General features: G+C 48.0%; 1 protein-coding gene across 1 annotated transcript; it reads left to right on the forward strand.

Moving 5' to 3' along the window:
- Positions 1 to 2,485: 2,485 nt before the first annotated feature.
- Positions 2,486 to 17,469, forward strand: SLCO4A1 (solute carrier organic anion transporter family member 4A1). Its single transcript, XM_075022590.1, has 11 exons — positions 2,486 to 3,448; positions 4,521 to 4,611; positions 5,432 to 5,553; positions 5,879 to 5,990; positions 10,830 to 10,984; positions 11,677 to 11,872; positions 12,473 to 12,638; positions 13,248 to 13,420; positions 13,564 to 13,628; positions 14,174 to 14,322; positions 15,142 to 17,469. The coding sequence occupies exons 1-11, from the start codon at positions 2,641 to 2,643 to the stop codon at positions 15,289 to 15,291; spliced, it is 2,187 nt and encodes a 728-aa protein (XP_074878691.1). The 5' UTR covers positions 2,486 to 2,640; the 3' UTR covers positions 15,292 to 17,469.
- The last annotated feature ends 313 nt before the right edge of the window (positions 17,470 to 17,782 follow it).

The raw sequence follows: 17,782 nt of genomic DNA on the forward strand, positions 1-17,782 counted from the left end.
CCCCTCAAGATTATATTTTGTCCTCTAAAGTGGCATATGGCTCCTATGAAAGCTAATATTCCCAGTGAATATGTCACTGCCAGTTTATAAATACTTTAAGGGATAAAAAGCAGCTTGGTGGACAGCACCGAGCAGGAACGGGCTTCTTGCCCACAGCACCTGGGTACAAGTCATTAGCCCAGGTCCCTCGGGAGATGGCCAGGATGGGGGCTTTGGGGGCAGAGAAGGCTTCTGGGGCAGGGGAAACATCTGCTGCTTGGAGGAAAGACTGGTTCCTTCCCTGGAAATGTTTCACCCTGTGTTTACTGTTAATTAGAACTAAGGGTAACCAGAGTTGAAGGGGAGGGTGATGTGGTCACCTGGGGCTGGTGGCCCAGACTCCTGCTACTTCAAGGAAAAGGAAACTTTAATGAAAGGCTGTAATCTCTTTCCTGACTCACGAAATATCAAAATGTCAATATATATTCATGAAGTGTCAAAGGAGATAGGCCAGTGCTGGTAGAGAGGCAGTAGGAGTGTTTTCTCCAGGATGAAGGTGTGCCAGTTTGGGAGCGCTTGGCATCAGCCGGCTAACAGAGGTGGGCTTTTTCTATGTACTGAAACCAGTGGTAGCAAAATCAAGCCCTAGCCAAACAACCTGCTTCACAAGTGCAGTCAAATGTAATGTCAGACTTATGTTTGAGATGGGAAGCGTGCAGCTGAAGTCAGCCGGCTGCAGGAGGCATGTTTGATTTACACCGGGGTAACAGGACCAGTTCTGCCCCTTAGAGCCTGATGCAGTACCCAATAATCACTTCTGGCTTTAATAAAGTTAGAGTGCTAAAGCACTCTTATTTATTGTTTCCAATATTGCATCCAAAGATGAGAAAACAGATTTAGAGCTGTAAAAGTCATAAGAACGTTGGAGGGACGAAAAGGTGAAAAAATATAGCCTTGCATCCAAGGCATTATCTTTTTGTGCCAACACATTAAAACAGTCTGTCTCTGCAGCAAAAATTTCAATGCCTGCAGTTAGTTGTTTGCATGTACACATTCCACGTCAAAGTTATCCTGCACTGCACTCAGCCAGCTAAAGTAGAAGTTACCCTGAGGAGTCTAGCGTGGACCTGAAAAGCAGTGCCCTTCTGGCTGCCAAGCTCACCCTGCCCCTGTGCTATCATCAAATTCCTACTGAAATCTGGACCCCAAAATATTCTGTGCATTCTGCTCCCCAGACAGGGTAATTAAGATGGAATTATTTGCCAATGAAAGGCGGATCTCGTTTGTTTAAGTTACCTTAAGGACCAGACCTGTTGTAGCACTACTGACCTGGATGTTTAAAATTTGGTTGCCTATGTGGTCTATCCTCTGCCCTTCTGGGGTGGGAGCAGGACCTTGATGCTGCTCCAAGCATCACACTCTGCCGAGTCCTCCTGCCCCGGTGCCTGCAAGAACTGCCAGTACAGGCAACCACATCGGTGCTCGTGCACGCCGTGATCTACCTAGCAAATGTCAGTAAGTTTTTCCAGCAACACGCAGATGAGTGTTAATTCCTTCATCAAAGTCTGCGATGTTCCCAGGTTACCGCGATCTGAACGTGGTTCATTTTATTGGGGAAACAAATGCCCTTTTTCCCTGTTCCCTGCTGATGAGGCTGATTGCCATCTCAAGAGGAACATTTTTATAGGAACCTCTCGAACACATATTGGCAAAAAATATTGGGAAATACTGGATGCTTTGAAGATTCTCTCTATGAACAAAACTGTTCTTGCCTAGCATTTGTCGAGCACTTAAGGCCAGTATTCAGGGGAGAACCTTATTGTTTTCATCATTTACAGTTCAGCCAAGGCATTTAAGAAAAAATACTCTTGGTCGCTGGCATGATCAGGTGCTGCGATGCACAGGAACCGGTTGAAAGAAGGCAGTCTGCATCGGTAATCAGGTTAGAGTCAGCTGCCTCTGCCCTCCAGCTCTCTCTGAAATGGCATGTAGTCTAATTAGTTATAGAAAGGATTTTACTGAATAGTTGTAAACAGATCTGAGGGCTTGGAATAAAATCAGTCTGACTGTGGAAACTTTTCAGGATAATTATAAACTGTTATTGGCAGAGTGTGAAAGAGAGACCAAAGGACTTTTAACAGTGGGAAACTTGTAGCTGTGCACACCGTTCTCCGCAGGGGGAAGGAGAGGGACAGAGGTTGTGAGGGTCCGGTGTCTAAGCAGGATCTTTTTGGGAGGAGGGTTAAGGGGCTTCAGCCGGTGAGAAGACTGCCTTTAAAGGTGCTTTTTTTTTTAATGCTCTTGAATGTTTTGTTCTTTTCTGTAATGTTGATGGTGCCCCGATACCTGAGGTACTAGCAAACCCCGTGGTGGAGGGCACACATCCAGCTGAACTGCCCAGTGAAACGCTAATACTTATTAAAAAAAAAAAAAAAAAAGGAACAATATTTGAGGGTTTTGAGCATGGTTTTGTATAAAGGTGTGTGTAAAAATTCTCTCTTCACAGATCAGAATGGTCTTGGCTCAGACCTTCGCCATCTCCCTACCGAAGTAAGTGCCAAAAAATTGCACCTCCCGGATAGGCAAGTCCTCGCCGCCCTGCGAAGCCACCCCGGCCACCAGGCCCACCTTGACCTGCCGCTTGATCCTGCGTTCCCATTCATGGCAATGCCCCAGAACTCGACCGGAGAAAATGGCTTTTGTTTTGCTCAGACGCTCGACTTCTCTCGCCCCTCTCCTCCTCCTGGCGAGGCCGGACGGACCTTCGATGCCCCGAGCGGGCGAGAGACGTGCGGGACCCCGCTGAGCAACGGCACGGCATCCTCCGACTCGTGCGCCGAGCCCCTCTGCTCCACCACCCCTGGAGAGGAGGACACACAATTTGGCAAAGGGATTAAATACGTGTCGGCCGACGGGGAGGAACTGGCATGCGGCTGGGGGGGGTTCACCCCCGGGTGCTTGCAGCTCTTTAACACGTCCAAGGGTGTCTTGTTCTTCCTCTGCGTGGCCTCCTTCTTGCAAGGCATGACGGTGAACGGCTTCATCAACACGGTCATCACCTCCATCGAGCGGCGCTTTGACCTCCGCAGCTACCAGAGCGGGCTGATCGCCAGCTCCTACGACATTGCGGCGTGCGTCTGCTTGACCTTCGTCAGCTATTTTGGGGGGAACGGCCACAAACCGCGATGGCTGGGTTGGGGCGTGCTGGTCATGGGCTTGGGTTCCCTGCTCTTCGCCTTGCCCCACTTCACCACGGGACGGTACGAGACGCGTTCGGCGGCCGAGGTGGGCGTCTGCGGGGGGAACCAGAGCCTGCCCTGTGCCCAGGTTGCCTCCAGCCTCTCCGGCTACAGGTTCGTCTTCATGCTGGGGCAGTTCCTGCACGGGATGGGAGCCACGCCGCTCTACACGCTTGGCGTCACCTATTTAGATGAAAACGTCAAGACTAACTACTCCCCTGTGTACATTGGTGAGTAGAGCCGGAGGAGCAGCCCAGACCCACCAGTCGGGTGATGGGAGGGAGAACCGGTCCATCAACCTTGGCACCCAACGGGCCACATTGGGCAGTTTCACAAGAGGTGCTCCCGGTCTTTTGTTCCCGATAACGGGCGAGGTGGTAATCAGAGAGAAGTGGCAGCTGATGGGGCGGGTTTGATTATTTACAGGCAGGAACTGTAAGTGCAACTGGGTATTTTTGCTCCTGCAATGCATGCCCTGCAGATCAGGAGGTGGCTCCTGCTCCCGGCACAGGGCCAGCTGGGGAGATCTTCCAGCGTGCCCCGGTGCCTGTGTGGCATTAGCATCTCTGGCAAACAACCATGGGGCCATACCCTGTCCGTGCAAGGGGACATCACCCCTTTAGTGCTGTAGGACAGCAGAGACGGTCGCTGGGCTGCTCAGATACCGCTGGTGCAAAGCAGAGCCAAGAGGCTCAGCTCGCTCTGCTCTCGATTGCTGATCACTCGGCAATTGCCAAATACTTCCAGTCCCATTTGGTGAAACTGCTAAAAGGGACGACCTTTTAGCCATTTCAAAATGTAGCAGTCTGCCTGTACTGTTGTATCAGAAGGCTGTGCAGGGAGAGAAGGAGATCACAAGGAGATCATCAGTAAGTTGGTGGTCTTTCCACGGCAGCAAACCAAATTAAGTGTCGCTGGTGCCGCATTTAGCGTAGACATTGGGTATTGTCAGTGGGGAGACAATACCACTGCTCATCACACCGTTGGGAGTTGGGATGTGGCAGGGGGTTCAACTACATCCCTACTAAATATGGTTTTCCACTGAACCAATTTTGCCTGCCCCATGCTATAAAAATTCCCAGGATGGATGCAAAAGTTGCCCTGGGACATAAGATGAAAGCGTATTAAAACTGGCTTTGTTTCTCAGTGGCTTAGGGAGAGGGGTACGAGGTGGCAGGAGGCTGAGCATTCCAGATCCCAGAGGGAATTGGGCTGCTGCGGTGGGGCAGGGGATGCTGAGCACCCCAGCATCCCTGGCTGGAATGCTGCTATTTGTCTAACACGGATTGTTTTACCTTTCAGCTGTTTTCTACACTGCTGCAATCCTTGGGCCTGCAGCGGGTTATCTGGTAGGAGGAATGTTTCTAAATATTTATACTGAAATTGGCAGAGAGTAAGTCGCTAAAAAATAATCTTGTTCCTTTTCCTTTATGCTATGTGTTTCCTTTGGGGTAAAAAAAATAATAATAATCTGGAGAAATGACCTGGTGGCTGGGTGGAAACGTGCCCATGGTGTTCAGCAGTGTTTCTGCGGGGGGGCCAAAGCTGGAGGGGTGGCTTGCATTAGTGCTGTCGCTGGAAGAAAATTGCTGACAAACCTGTCAGCTTAAATCCTTCCTCACGCTGCACTGCCTGCGCTAATGAGGCTACGAGCAGCAGGTGAATTTTTTGAATGAGTTCCCTGATGAGGCAATGCTACCAGCAGTGCTGCTCGTCCTCCTGGTCACCCAGCCAGGATGCTTACTCCCTCCTTGCTTCCCAGTATTTGTAACTTATTCTTATCTCCTTACAGGCTCTTTGGCAGATGAATAGGTTAAAAAGGGGGAACGGGTTTCTAGGGGATGGAATGGAGTATTTCCACCCGTTTTCTTGTAAAGGGTGGCTCTGGGGTGGAACAAGGATCGTAGCAACCCCCAAAGTGCAAATGAAATGGGGAGAAGCAAATATGCAAGCCAGAGAAGGAGAGAATTAAATGGTAGTTTCCAGGGCTCGTTAAGCATCGTGCTCTCCGGTAAGGCAGGCAGCACTGTGGTGTGGCAAGAGGGATGGTGGATGTGGCATCCCCAGCAGATTGCCATGGGAGAGGCCAGAGCTTGGTTTCCTTCGCTGGCGACCCCCTTGCCATGTCCCCCCGAGAGGCACGCCGAGCCGTCCCGCTCCGTTTCAAACCACCGCCTCTCTCCCTTGTGTCCTTTCGGCTTCGTTTCTTACAGGGTCGACATCACGCCAGAGAACACGCTGTGGGTAGGGGCATGGTGGATCGGCTTCCTTGGGGCCGGAGCAGCCTCTCTCCTCATCTCCATCCCCATCCTGGGGTACCCCCAGCGCCTCCCAGGTATGTGGAACCCTCCCCTCAGCTCGAGGGAATTGGGGCTGGTACTGCACAGGACTCAACGCTCACCTTGGGGCTTACATCCTTATGCATGCATGTAGTTGGGGGCACCGGGACAGAGGAAGAGCTTCCAGTGTTTAAATTGTAATTCCTACATGGATTTTGCCTTTGCAACTTTCTAGCTGCCTGTTTTCCTGCTCCTCCCTTGCAGGCGTTGGCGGAGGGAGGATGTCACATTGCATTTTCCCCCCTGCAAATCCACCGCTTCGGTAGCATCCGCATCCCATGTCTCACATGCTCCTTGTTCCCATTTGCTTCTCGTTTTCAGGATCCCAGCGGTATATCGTTATGAGGGTGTCAGAGGCTCATCAGCTAAAGGACGGCAGCCACAAAAAAGCATCGGATCCGGACTTTGGGAAAACAGTTAAAGATCTGCCTCGGTGAGAAAACTACCCCATGCCTGAGGTTCAGGGAGCCCCAGAAGCAGGAACAACGGGCCCAAACTGAGCTTGCTTTCTCCGATGCTAGCTCAAAGGTTTTGCCCATCTCCAAACGTAGCAATGACATGTTCTCGCAGAGGAAATTGCAAAGCGCCGGGTCCTGTCAGCAGCTGGGGGGTCTCAGCAAATGGGCTGAACTAGAAATTGTGCTGAGGATCACGTGGGAGAGCAGGGGACAAGCGGCTGGTCCTGTCTGTGGTTTTCAGAAGCTCATGTCCGTGTGTGAAGATCCACCTGTAGTCATATGCAACGCGCCGAGTTTCACCGAGAGTGGCTTGGTGCCAACCTTTAGGTGATGGGAGATGCACAGGCATTGCCATCTCATTCCCTCTGCCCAGCGGCATTATTTCCTCCCGTCTGCTGGTGTCTGGTCTCACCTGGCCCAATTGGGTGTCATCCGATGTCTCCTCCTCTCCATCCCCTCGGGGCTTTTCTTCCTTTCCTCTGTTTTTGCTTGTGTTAGATCCCTGTTTTTTTCCTTTTAATGAGAAAAGAGAGGAAACAAAACCCCTGACTCTTACAGCTCCATTCCAGATCCAGGGAACAAGATATCCTGTACTGTAGCTTTCAGTTCCCTTTCTCTTTTATTCTTAGTTTCCTGGGTTTTTTTTCCTTTTGCCTTTGCATCTTCCAGCCACCTTTTATGTGTTACTACTTCTTACGTCTCCCGCAAAGCAGTGACAGAGCAGCGCGCCGAATCACAGGGCTGCTGCTTGGCTCTGTGGTGTGGGCAAGCACGCTTGCACCAAAGGAGGTTTGGTAGGAAATGTTTTAAAGGGATCCTGGGTGGGAACAAGCGAGTGGCCAAAATAAAATGTGGTCTTTTAACCTGGAAACATTTGCTATGGATCTTTGAGATCTTTCAGGATTTTTTTTTTTTTTGAGCTGTATTTAAATGGAGGACAGGGGGAGAGGTGCTGCTTTTTTCACAGCTTGGCTTTAGCTGGTGTGCAGGCTCTCAATGTTGCAGAGATACCTGGGTATCAATTCCTTTCGGAGCTTGCAGTCAATAAGCAGGTTTTTCTTTTTTGTGTTTCTCCCAGGACCGTTCTTAGGGAGGAGTTTGCATCCATGTGTGACAGCTGCCCCATGCAAAGGCAAACGTTCAATGTTGCCAAACGCCGTGCCGCTGTTAGCAATTACTTCTGAACTTTAGTTGTGGTATTTGCCTTTGTGCTGGCAGAGGAGGATCGAAGCAGGTGCTCAGTACGGGAGTTTTCAGCAGCAGTCAATCTGTGTTGTGTCAACGCAACTACTTGCATAGGTCTGAAGTTCTTGGAGACTTCGTAGGAAGTTTACCAGGGGTTAAGGCAGTTTTATGAAGAATATTACATTGAACAGATTTCAATACTGTTATTAAATGGCATTCTTGACTGGGTGCCATTTTCCGAGGTCATGGCTTACTCTCTGCACGGAAATTAAATTCAAAACCTGCATTTAAATAATGATAAGGTTATGACTAAAACCAACACAAACAGGGTAGCAGAGAGGGATGAAATTCAGTGGTTGATGCTTTTCTTGCTTATCTGGAACAAAGCTCCCACTGTTTCTCAGTGAAGGCTGTCTGACAGCAGGTATGGAGGCAGTCCTCCTCCGGGAGCATCTTCTTTCACCCCTCGTTGCTGAAGAACAAATGCCCAAAGGTGGGCAACTCATATCAAACAATTCAGATCAGTCCAGACCTTAGTGTGGTTTTTGTTTGAAAACAAAAACCCAACTGACTTTTGTGTTCCCTGCTTTTGATTAATAAAAGGGAAGTGCCTTAAAGGCTTGCTATTCTGGAAACTTGCATTAAAGAGGAGATCACATCTGTACGTGCAGCTCTTGGGGACACATGGACCAGGCTGGAGAGTGAGGCCAAAGGACACTGTTGCTTTTGTTTTAGTAAGGGATCGGGTGCTACGCAGTTTCTCACAGTATGGACAGTAAGAGTCTCACAAAGATAAGCAGAAATACTGATGAAATAAAATACTATTCCATGCCATCAGGTCCTTTCTAAGCGTTAATGAATTGCTGTATTCACAGTGCTGCCTAAGAGCAGGAGCTTACAGGAATGCAGCCCGTGCAGCTTAATCCTCTGCCCTGAAGAGACTTCTGTTGTAATTCTTGGGTTGAAAAGGCCTGATAAAATAGCATTTTCCTTTCTCTGGTTCCATATGATTGCTCTCATGAAATAACCCCTGCTGTCAGCGTAGAGGGATTCAAACAGAAGACACGCAGAGCTGTGCCAGGAGAGGAGGCTTTTCCAAGTGAGCTATGGGATGGAGTTTGTGAGGATCACTCAGTGGTCTGTCAAGGCCTGATCTTCAATATGAGAAGCTACCGTCTATATTTCACTCATCCCTCTTGGACTAGTTGTCAGGGGAGTGCTTTGGTTTGTCTCATGGCTTTACTGCATCTTCTGTGCATTGTAAAGGGAGGTTGGTTTACGTTCCTGCGGGACGTACGTGCTGCCCTCTGTCCCCTCGGTGGTCATGACAGTCGGTGTCGTTTTGTGCTGGAAAAGTCCCCATTGACACGCTCTAAGATTGCATAAATATCTCTCTATCCTTAATGGCTCATTAGCTTGTGGCTGGACTCTTACAGTCTGGGGTGTCCTGGGCATGCAAGTGTTCCTCAGAGGAGCAGGTTCTGATTGTACAGGTGGTTCAGACTACTCAGCAGGACCATTACATAGGGAAAGAGTACTTATATGTGCCCATCTCAGTAAAGACTTACAGGATCAGGCTTTTATAGATGGTGGGATTCTTCTCTTGGCTGTGCTGAGCATCCTGAAATCCCCTTGGCTGCAAGAACTGAGGACAGTCGAGACTATTCAAGAGTTAGGTCGTTTCTGGGTGTGTTTAAAATCCTACTGATAGTAATGAAAAGGTCTGCGTTGAATTTGGTAAGGTTTTATATGCCGTAGCTTCTCACAACTACATCTACTGTCTACAGACAGATTAAGTTATGTGAGTAAATCCTTACTCTTAGCACTGAAAGGAGTTCCTCTGCATTTTCCTGTCTGCAAGTCTAGCCTGTAACCTTTGGCCAACAGACACGAAGTCACATTACTGCCAGGGGACAACTTCTCTCTTTTCTCTTGAATTGTAAAAAGGTGAAGGGATCATACCATTTCTACATCAGCCACAAGGTCCACAAGAAGTGTTTTCTTGCTGAGAGATTAGGCTTTGTGCTTCCAAATAAAGCACAATTGAAAAGATCATTCCTGGGAAATAGTTTAGTAAATTAAACTAATCCCAACAACTAGACAATGGTTGGTATAAAGCCCCCTGTAATCAAGGTGTAGGAATGTGTGGTATTTCTGTCTTTCAGCTTCTTTGTTCTTCTGGTATAATGAAATTCTCCACTTTATGTGGATAAAGTTGCATAAATCTGATGCTGAGCCTCAGCATGTCTCTCACTCGGTTGTACTACAGTAGGTTTTCTCTGATTTCACATTTCCTCCAGAGCAGTAGGTGGTAAGTGACTGTGCCTTTCAATTCAGTGAGCATCCCACAGTATCCCTGTCACTGCCATTGCTGTGGGATGATGGAGTTGTGCCTGTCTCGGAAAAGAGATGATCTGTGGTACTGGTCCGGGCTAGGCTTGGGGAAAGTCATGCGGCAGAATTTCAAGTGTGTTGCAAAACGCTCCCTGCAAAGCAGTGTCAACCCTCTTAGTCCAATATCCGAGATAGCGAGAGATAATTGAGACCATCCCATGTGCCTGAGGGCGTTTCTGTGTCTCCAAGATGGAATCATTGCTGGATCATCTTTCTGCATATAAATGACACGTGGCAATTTTTCAGGCATATCTATGGCTCTCTACTAAATCCCAGTGGGTTGAAAAGAAAATGTATTTGCTCAACTTATACACTAAGCTTAAAGTAAAACTGTGCTTAGATTGTGGGGGAAAGATTGCTTTCTATTTCCCAGTGGGATATAAGGTGTCTCGGAGGTGCTTCCTCCATATAGAAAGGCTTGCTTGGTATTTCCCCCGAGCTGCAAAACGTCTATGGTTATCAGAGATTGTTAATCTCATGAGGACGTGGGTGCCCATGAGTAGCATGTGCGTATGGGAGGATGTAACACAACTTTGTTCCCTGCTTTTGGTTGTTTGAGTCGGGAGTAACTGCCATCAGGGACTAATAAAACCTTGAAATGATTGACCATTGAAATGATCTCCATTTTGAACATGCACATGAGATAAATAGACCCAGCTGGTGCCCTCATGAGGTCCACAGAGAAGAGTCCCAGATTATTCCCTCCTGCTTTAGGTGTTTGGCTGATGTTCCTCAGATTTCCTTGGTGGTTGGCTGTAGCCAACGGGGCTATAAAAGATGGCCAGCTGTTAGTTCAGTTGCTTACCCAGCACATCTGTTAGGTGCCTAAAGATAGTCAGGACAACACCCAGTAGGGACAAGAGCCAGAGCAAGTTGGTGCATGAGAGACTTTATATATAAAAGCAGATTTTAAGGACAAACTGTCGATCCTCACCTGCAATGGAGACTTATCTCCCCCAGAGCACCAGTGTCTACTCTGTGCCGGTACATAGGGAGAAGCGAGGGTGTCCTCAGCATCCTTCCTTGGCTAGTAGGACTCGATAAGTGTGAGTGGAGAAACTCGCTGCTCTTTCAAACTCCAATTAGCTCCCTTTTGTTTTTTTCTTTCAAAGACATGCAGCATGGTGGGATGCTGCCTCATCTTACATGTGGTCCTTCTGACTTGAAGTTAGGGGACAGACCTAAAATCAAAATGTGCCACAGTGATTCAATTCCAGTATATTTGTCCTTCCCAGGTCAGTACTGCTGCTTCTGAAGAATCCCACCTTCATCTTCCTCTGCTTAGCAGGAGCGACCGAAGCCACCCTTATTGCTGGGATGTCCACGTTTGGACCCAAGTTCTTGGAGTCTCAGTTTAGTTTAAGTGCCTCTGAAGCTGCTACCTTTTTTGGTAAGAAAACCAGGTTTTTGCAATGTTTTCCCATTTTGCTTACAAATATAAGAGCACTGTAGCTCATTTAGAATGGAGACAAACGCTCTTTGCAGTTCATTTACAGAGCAGTTATCGTCTTCAGCTATTAGATAGGATCGTTTCCCATCAGCACATCTGTACCAAGTGCATTTTCAGAGCTCTATCTACTGACATCAGGAAGAAACGTGTCACTTCTGTAGCCATCTGTTACCCTCTAGAGGAAGGCAAAATAACTGTAGTCTGTTCCTTCTAGTGCATTACTAGAAAACATTAATTAAATGTTGCCTCTAACGAGGACTGTCTGAATTGGGGGACTTATTTTGTCAGCATTCTGAAACTGGGAAGATCCTCACTTAGCTGCCGTATCGTAGACTGAGGAAGTGATGTCCAACAAGCATCAATGCACATGGTGTGCTCCTCAAAGGGTCTGTTTTAAGATCTCTGGCCAGGAAAAGCTGCCTTACCAAGCTCATGTCACATTACCTGAGCTGTTACGGAGGACCACCTACTGTAGCGAAGTCCGCTGAACTCCCACCAAGAAGCCACACAGCAACCAAGGGGTTATTCTCATGCAGACACACTGCAGTTAATCTATTCAGACGTGAAAACTCCTGCCTGAAATTTCTAAACTTGCTTGGGTGTTGGGGTGTCCCTTTTTTTTTATTTTTCAGGTTATCTGGTTGTGCCAGCCGGAGGGGGAGGCACGTTCCTGGGAGGATTCCTTGTGAATAAATTTAAACTCCGCTGTTCAGGAATCATCAAGTTGTGTTTACTTTGCACGGTGTCAAGTCTGCTGGCTATATTCATTTTTTTTATTCACTGCCCTAACATGCCAATGGCAGGAGTAACCCAGATGTACGATGGAAGGTAATAGCAATTATCCCATCTGCCTTGTGCTGCGTGGCCCTGGTCAGAATAGAAGGATAATTCCAAATACATGGGGCTGGTGGTAGCTGTGTGTGAATGTGTTGGTGATGCAAGATGATGTCCTGTCAGTCTTGCAGGCAGATACTGAGGGTGAGACCCAGAATATAGATGTCCTAATTTTTGCATCTGGTTGGAGTTTATGGAAGAGGCTTCCTCTTTAGTGAGGGAGGGGAGATCAGCAGTGCCAGAGTGTGAGATACTCTGCTCTTCAGTTGCCTTCACAGGGCATCACATCTCTAGCCAGTGGGCTAAACTGGACTAAAAGGGGGAATCTCCTCTCCAAATGGAGGTGTCTCCCTGTAAGTGGGTCACTTAAACTCCCTTGGTAGCTGTGGGAAAGAGACAACTCCAGGGCACGATTGATTCCTGTTCGTGGTTAAAATTGGGTGAGATGAAACCCTTCCCAAGCCTGGCTTTATGCTACTTGGGGATCCACCGCATTTCCTACTGTCCCACTTTCTCCTTCTCTTGCTCTACCCATTTCCTCCTGGAAAATACTGTTCAGTGTCTCCCCACTGACTGCTCCCTTGTTTCCCTTAGTGCTTTGCCTGGTGGCCACCTAAACCTGACAGCAGCCTGCAACGCTGAGTGTGGCTGTCTACAGGAGACCTACAGCCCTGTCTGCGGGAGTGATGGCATTATGTATTACTCTCCCTGCCACGCTGGGTGCAAAAAAGTGTCTGAAAACCTCAGGAATGGCAAGAAGGTATGTCTGAAAGCGCTGTGTGTTAACAAGGTGGTGGCACATCTTTGGAGTGATTTCGCTGGCCCTGCAAAAGCGTCGACAGGTTTGAACTTCGCTGCAAATCAACATAAAAGTGCAATGAAGGATGGATGCTCTCGGGTACCACCTGGGATGAAGGCAGAAGGTACCCTGAGGCCACCCTGCTTTGCTTCCCTCAATGTGTCCAACCGTTTTTGCCTCACTCCGGGTCAAACTCACTGTAGTAAATCACCCAGGCAGGCAGGGAGATCAGTAGGCACCTAATTCCTGCCCCAATCCTTAGTTTGGGTCTTCAGTGAACATGATGCATCTCCTCATCCTTCCAGTGTGTTGGTCGTAGAGAGTGACAAAGGCTTAAGAAGGGTAATGATGACATTCAGCGTTCAAGGGCTGCCTGGCAAAGTTAATGTCTTTTATTTAATAACCTGTTTTGAAACAGAGGTGTGTCAAGAATGTAGTTTGCTTTCTGCTTCACTCTGCTTTGGGAGTGAAACCGGCTGGTTTCTGCCCTCCCTGAATGTCTTTCTTTTTAGAGGTTTGTCTATCACTGTGCTCTCCTTGGCAAAGCGCCCACCAGCCTTTCTTTCCCAGGTCTATCACGAGTGTAGCTGTGTTGAGAAAACCTTCCTGCCCAGCCCTGGCAACGCAGAGGCAGGGAAATGCACCTCCTCTTGTGCAAAAAGGCCCCTGCTCCTCCTCTTCATGTTTGTGGTGATCCTCTTCACCTTCCTGAGCAGCATTCCTGCCCTGACTGCCACTCTGCGGTAAGCACAGGATCTCCTCATCCTCCGCCAGTGCTGCAAGAAGCCCCGATATCCACCTCTCCGCTTTATCCTGCTGGCTCAAGCCGTGGGGAGGTGCCGTGCAGCCTGGCAGCGTTTTTAAACAGTCCCCTTTTGTTCCCCAGGTGTGTCTCCGACAGGCAAAGGTCATTCGCACTCGGGATCCAGTGGATTGTGGTACGAACACTAGGTATGGAACAGAGTGAATTTGGGCATCGGTGTGGTCCGTTGACTTTGTGGAGCGTGCGCCAAGCTGTTGCCTAAGAGTAAAACACGTTGGGTTGGACAAGAAGAAAGGGGGTAGGACACATGCTGTTGAAAGGAGGATGTTTTCTTTTGTTTGCTGTCATTCAGAAAAACCTAATTCCCTTTGCGTAGGGTTTGCAAACTGAATGAAGGATTCTGTAACGTATTGCAGGTGGAGTCGAAGAGCAACATTTGGGCAACATGTCCTTATTTGAAGAAAAAAGGAGCAGAGGCATTGAAGCTCCTGTGTTTGTCTCTTGTCTCTTGTGCAACGTGTAGGTTGGCATGGTCAAAGGACATGCTGGACTCTCAGATCTTAAAATTCAGTGTATTTTGGGTATCTTGTGGCTCTGGGCACAGATGTTGCAGGATGAGTTTGCTTAATCATGGTAGCAGCAGAGCCTGATGCTTTTCTGCAAGCACCTTGAGTCTTGCAAGGCTGGTGCATATGTGCTGCCCAAACTGAAGGTCCACTCTCTCTTCCCGCAGGAGGCATCCCTGGCCCCATTGCCTTTGGGTCCATGATTGATAAATCCTGCCTGCTCTGGCAGGACCAGTGCGGCGAGCAAGGTTCTTGCTACGTTTACCAGAACTCGGCCATGAGCCGGTACACCCTCATCGCTGGACTGGTCTACAAGGTGATGCTGCCTGTTAACTTCACTCTCTGATAAAGTGAGGAGGTCTTTAGCAGACAGCGTTTTGCTCTGGGAGAGAATTTTACAAAATTGGGTTGTCCTGATCTGCTTCTCACCCCAGCCCAAATTAGACCTTCACACAAGAAATGTTCTCAGGGAAGGCAAAAGCTCCATTTGCTTCTTGCCAGGTAATGGAGCTCCAGGCACCATCATTCTCTTAAATTCCCATTACTTTCTAGGCTTACAGCTTCTGTTGCGCTATTTGAAATATCTCCTTTTCTCCCAACAGTTACCAAAGTGGTTTTTTTTTCTAGAAATGGAGTAAAATATACAACTGCGGTGTGTTAGTGAGAGTGAGGGATGGCATTGTAGACAGGCTGTAAATAACCATTCCCTGATCACTGCTAGAAAATAAGAGAGCTTAGCTCTATATTTCTTATTTATTAGCTGAAAACCATCATTTTAACTGCTCCCTAACAAACACTTGCCCTAGATAGCAGTGTTTAGCAGTTGCTGTGATAAAGAGGCTTTCAAAAACCTTCCAGCAAATGGCTCAGGCGGTGTCGGTCTGCACAGCGCTGTGCTCCAAGTATCTGGGGGCAGCGGATCAGCTTTCTAAATTCTCACTGTCCCATTGCTATGGGGCTGGCTAAATTCAGATTTTTGCCCTCTCCGACTCGGTGCCGCTGGCCTGCTGCCCAGGCTGGCCTTCCGCATTATCTCTTCCCCAAAACTTAGTCAGCAAATCTCAGCCCAAATGAGGGCTAGGTGCCTGGTTTTGCAGGGGTAGCAGAGAGTAATGGAATGTCTTCATGGCTGCAGGTGCTTGGGACAACCTTCTTTATAGTCGCCTGTCTACTCTACAAACCCCCACCACCAGAGTCGGCTCCGGGCAGCTCAGATGCATCTGAAAATGGCAACTGCGACCTCCAGGAACACAAACCTTCGCTGCCAGCTGAAGAGGATATATAGTGCTGTATGCGTGCAAGTGACTTTCTCAGTCTCAAAAATATGATGAGAAGGTGTTATGCGGTCCCTAGGGGTTTTTAAATTAATAGTAGTATCACTTTTTTTAGTTCAAGATAAATAATTTAATTAACCACTGGTGTGCTTGCTATTTTCCTAACAGCAGAAGCACATTTAAAATTGTGCGCTGATGCCATATGCAGTTATTTAATTTTATTTAAGAAAGGGCTACCATAGCTTTATTCTCTGTCTGTGACAAGCAAGGACCGCATTCTCCACTCGTGGAAATAAGCACCAGTAACTCCAATGGAGCATGTGGGGTTTAAACCACCAGAGGATCTGGGCCCTAATATCTCAGTTGTAAAGCCAACTGTAGCAAAACTTCTGTTGAGACTTCCTAAGCCTGAAAAGAGCCCTGCTATCCTGCAGTCTGCATTGCAGAGAGGATGACTGGCCCTTAAACTACTGTATGCAAAGCAGATGGCCCCAACAGTGTCCTCCTCCTTCCTGTGACACACAGCATCGCTCCTTTTGTTCAGGAGCAGGTTATCTAATTATGCAAATTCATATTACTGTGCAATGGGAGATAAGTTTGAGAGGAGATTTGTCTAGCAAATTCATCAGTACACTACAGGCAGCCATCCCCGAGAGTTGCCGAGCACTGTACGTTCACTGCCTCATTTCATTGCAGAGTTTACACCATGGTGACACTTCATTTTTTTTTTTCTTGCATTGTTTAAAGCTGATGCCTTTTGTAATGTATTTTGCAAAACTTGAACTTACTTCTTGCTGTTTGTTGGGTGCGGGAAGACGTGAGATACAGATCTATGCAATGCTTCTCTTTGGTTACTCTGTAAAGACATTGAGTTTGGGTAGATGAGAAAAGTCAGAATGAATTTAATTCGTCTCTTAAGCTTAAGGGATAGCTTGCCCTAACAACAGACTGCCTTGTGGAAAGGGGATGCTGACTTGTAACTGGCCTGCTTGCAAGTAGAGAGGGCAGTGTTCCCAAAATGACCTTTGAATGTGCACTTGCAATATTGACCAGGGGAGGAAAAAGTGGAATTTGGGCGGGCGTGTGTTTGGTTTCCCTCTTAACCCAGATCAGGCGAGGTTAGTGCTTAGTCTGCCCGTATTTGCACAGTCACACGATCCAGGTACAGCTCCGGGGGAGGGCTGTGGCCGGCCCCTGGAGTCCTACACTGTATAAACCACGCTCACGGGCATGGGACCCGCATTACTGAGCTGCAACGCTGGCGCTTCTTTTGGGCCAGCTGCTACTTGGAATTACTTCGTAGATGTTTTTGTATATTTTGTGTATGCTTTCCTAAATGGGCACGGGCTGGGCCTTTGTTTCCTTCGTTAGCAAAGACTCTCAGAGCAGATGTGAAGCCGTTCCTGTTGCAGACAGGGATGGCAGCGCTGGGAGCGTTCTCGATCTTCAGGTCGACGGCGGTCAAGAAAGCAGCTTCTTCCATTCACAGATCCCCTTCCACCAAAGCCAGGTAGTGACCTTCCCGCTTCCAAAGCCCTGCTTTCCCAGCCTCTGTCAAGCACTGGGAGAGACTTGAGTATCTCCAGTAACTGCTAGAAAAACTAGAAGTGCTAAGGGTTGAGACGGAGCGTGGATTTTTGGCTGCTAAAACATGGGCAGCTGGTGCAGCTTTGATAGGGCGCAGCATGCAGGAGAGCCCTGTTTCTGCAGGGAGGCAGGATTAGACCCACTGATGCAGGAGTTAACCCCAACACCACCCAGACACCAAAGGCTTCTTCACAACCTCCACCTGGGTTTGGAGCCCCCTGCAAACAGGAGCCTGTCTCCAGGCCTTGCCCAGCGATTGCCCTTCCCAGCTTACAGACACTTTGGGTACAAGCAGGGATCTTAGATGGAGAAAATGCATGAATGTATTTTGGGAACATATTTTATGTATGATGTATTTATGAAAGGTAGAAGTTTTTCTTAATATATATATGGATATTGCAATGCAATTCTAGTGTTTATAAAATGAGCTTTATCTGAGTGTGTTGTTTCCAGAGCGAAAGAAAAGCTCGTGGGATTCTGGGCATTTATTATGTTGCTGTGGGACTGGTAAGTCATGGATTAAGTAAGCAGCAACAAGGTGTTCCTGTTCCATAAATAGGTTATGTAGGTGTACAGGTGACTTAAAATGTTTGACAGTATGTTTCCCAGTCTCATATGAAGTATTATATTGCTATAAAAGCATAGAAATATAATCAGTATTTCACATGTACTTGTGTGCGTGTTTTTCATCAGTTGTCACCCTTTTCCAGCTGCTGTTCTTGGCAGGGGTGGGCTGGATCCGTGCTGCCTGCAGAGCCCGTGCCACAGAACCTCCAGCTAACAGGGTCAGGGCCACCCCAAGGGGTCCAGGCTTCACCTCAGGTCATCGTGGTGCCTCCAAGGAGGAGAGTTTGGGTTTAGCTTTGTGCTTAAACTATAGTGGTAGGAAAGCCCCTCGCGGATACGGGGGCTGCA

Source organism: Buteo buteo, chromosome 2, assembly GCF_964188355.1.
Source record: "Buteo buteo chromosome 2, bButBut1.hap1.1, whole genome shotgun sequence".
In the NCBI taxonomy this organism is placed as follows: domain Eukaryota; kingdom Metazoa; phylum Chordata; class Aves; order Accipitriformes; family Accipitridae; genus Buteo; species Buteo buteo.

Excerpts from the sequence above, each read along its gene's own strand:
- SLCO4A1 (XM_075022590.1), top strand. The coding sequence starts at position 2,641 with ATGGCAATGCCCCAGAACTCGACCGGAGAAAATGGCTTTTGTTTTGCT. Across the intron at positions 10,985-11,676 it reads TGAAGCTGCTACCTTTTTTG|GTTATCTGGTTGTGCCAGCC; the intron begins GTAAGAAAACCA and ends TTTATTTTTCAG. Across the intron at positions 13,421-13,563 it reads GCCCTGACTGCCACTCTGCG|GTGTGTCTCCGACAGGCAAA; the intron begins GTAAGCACAGGA and ends TTTGTTCCCCAG.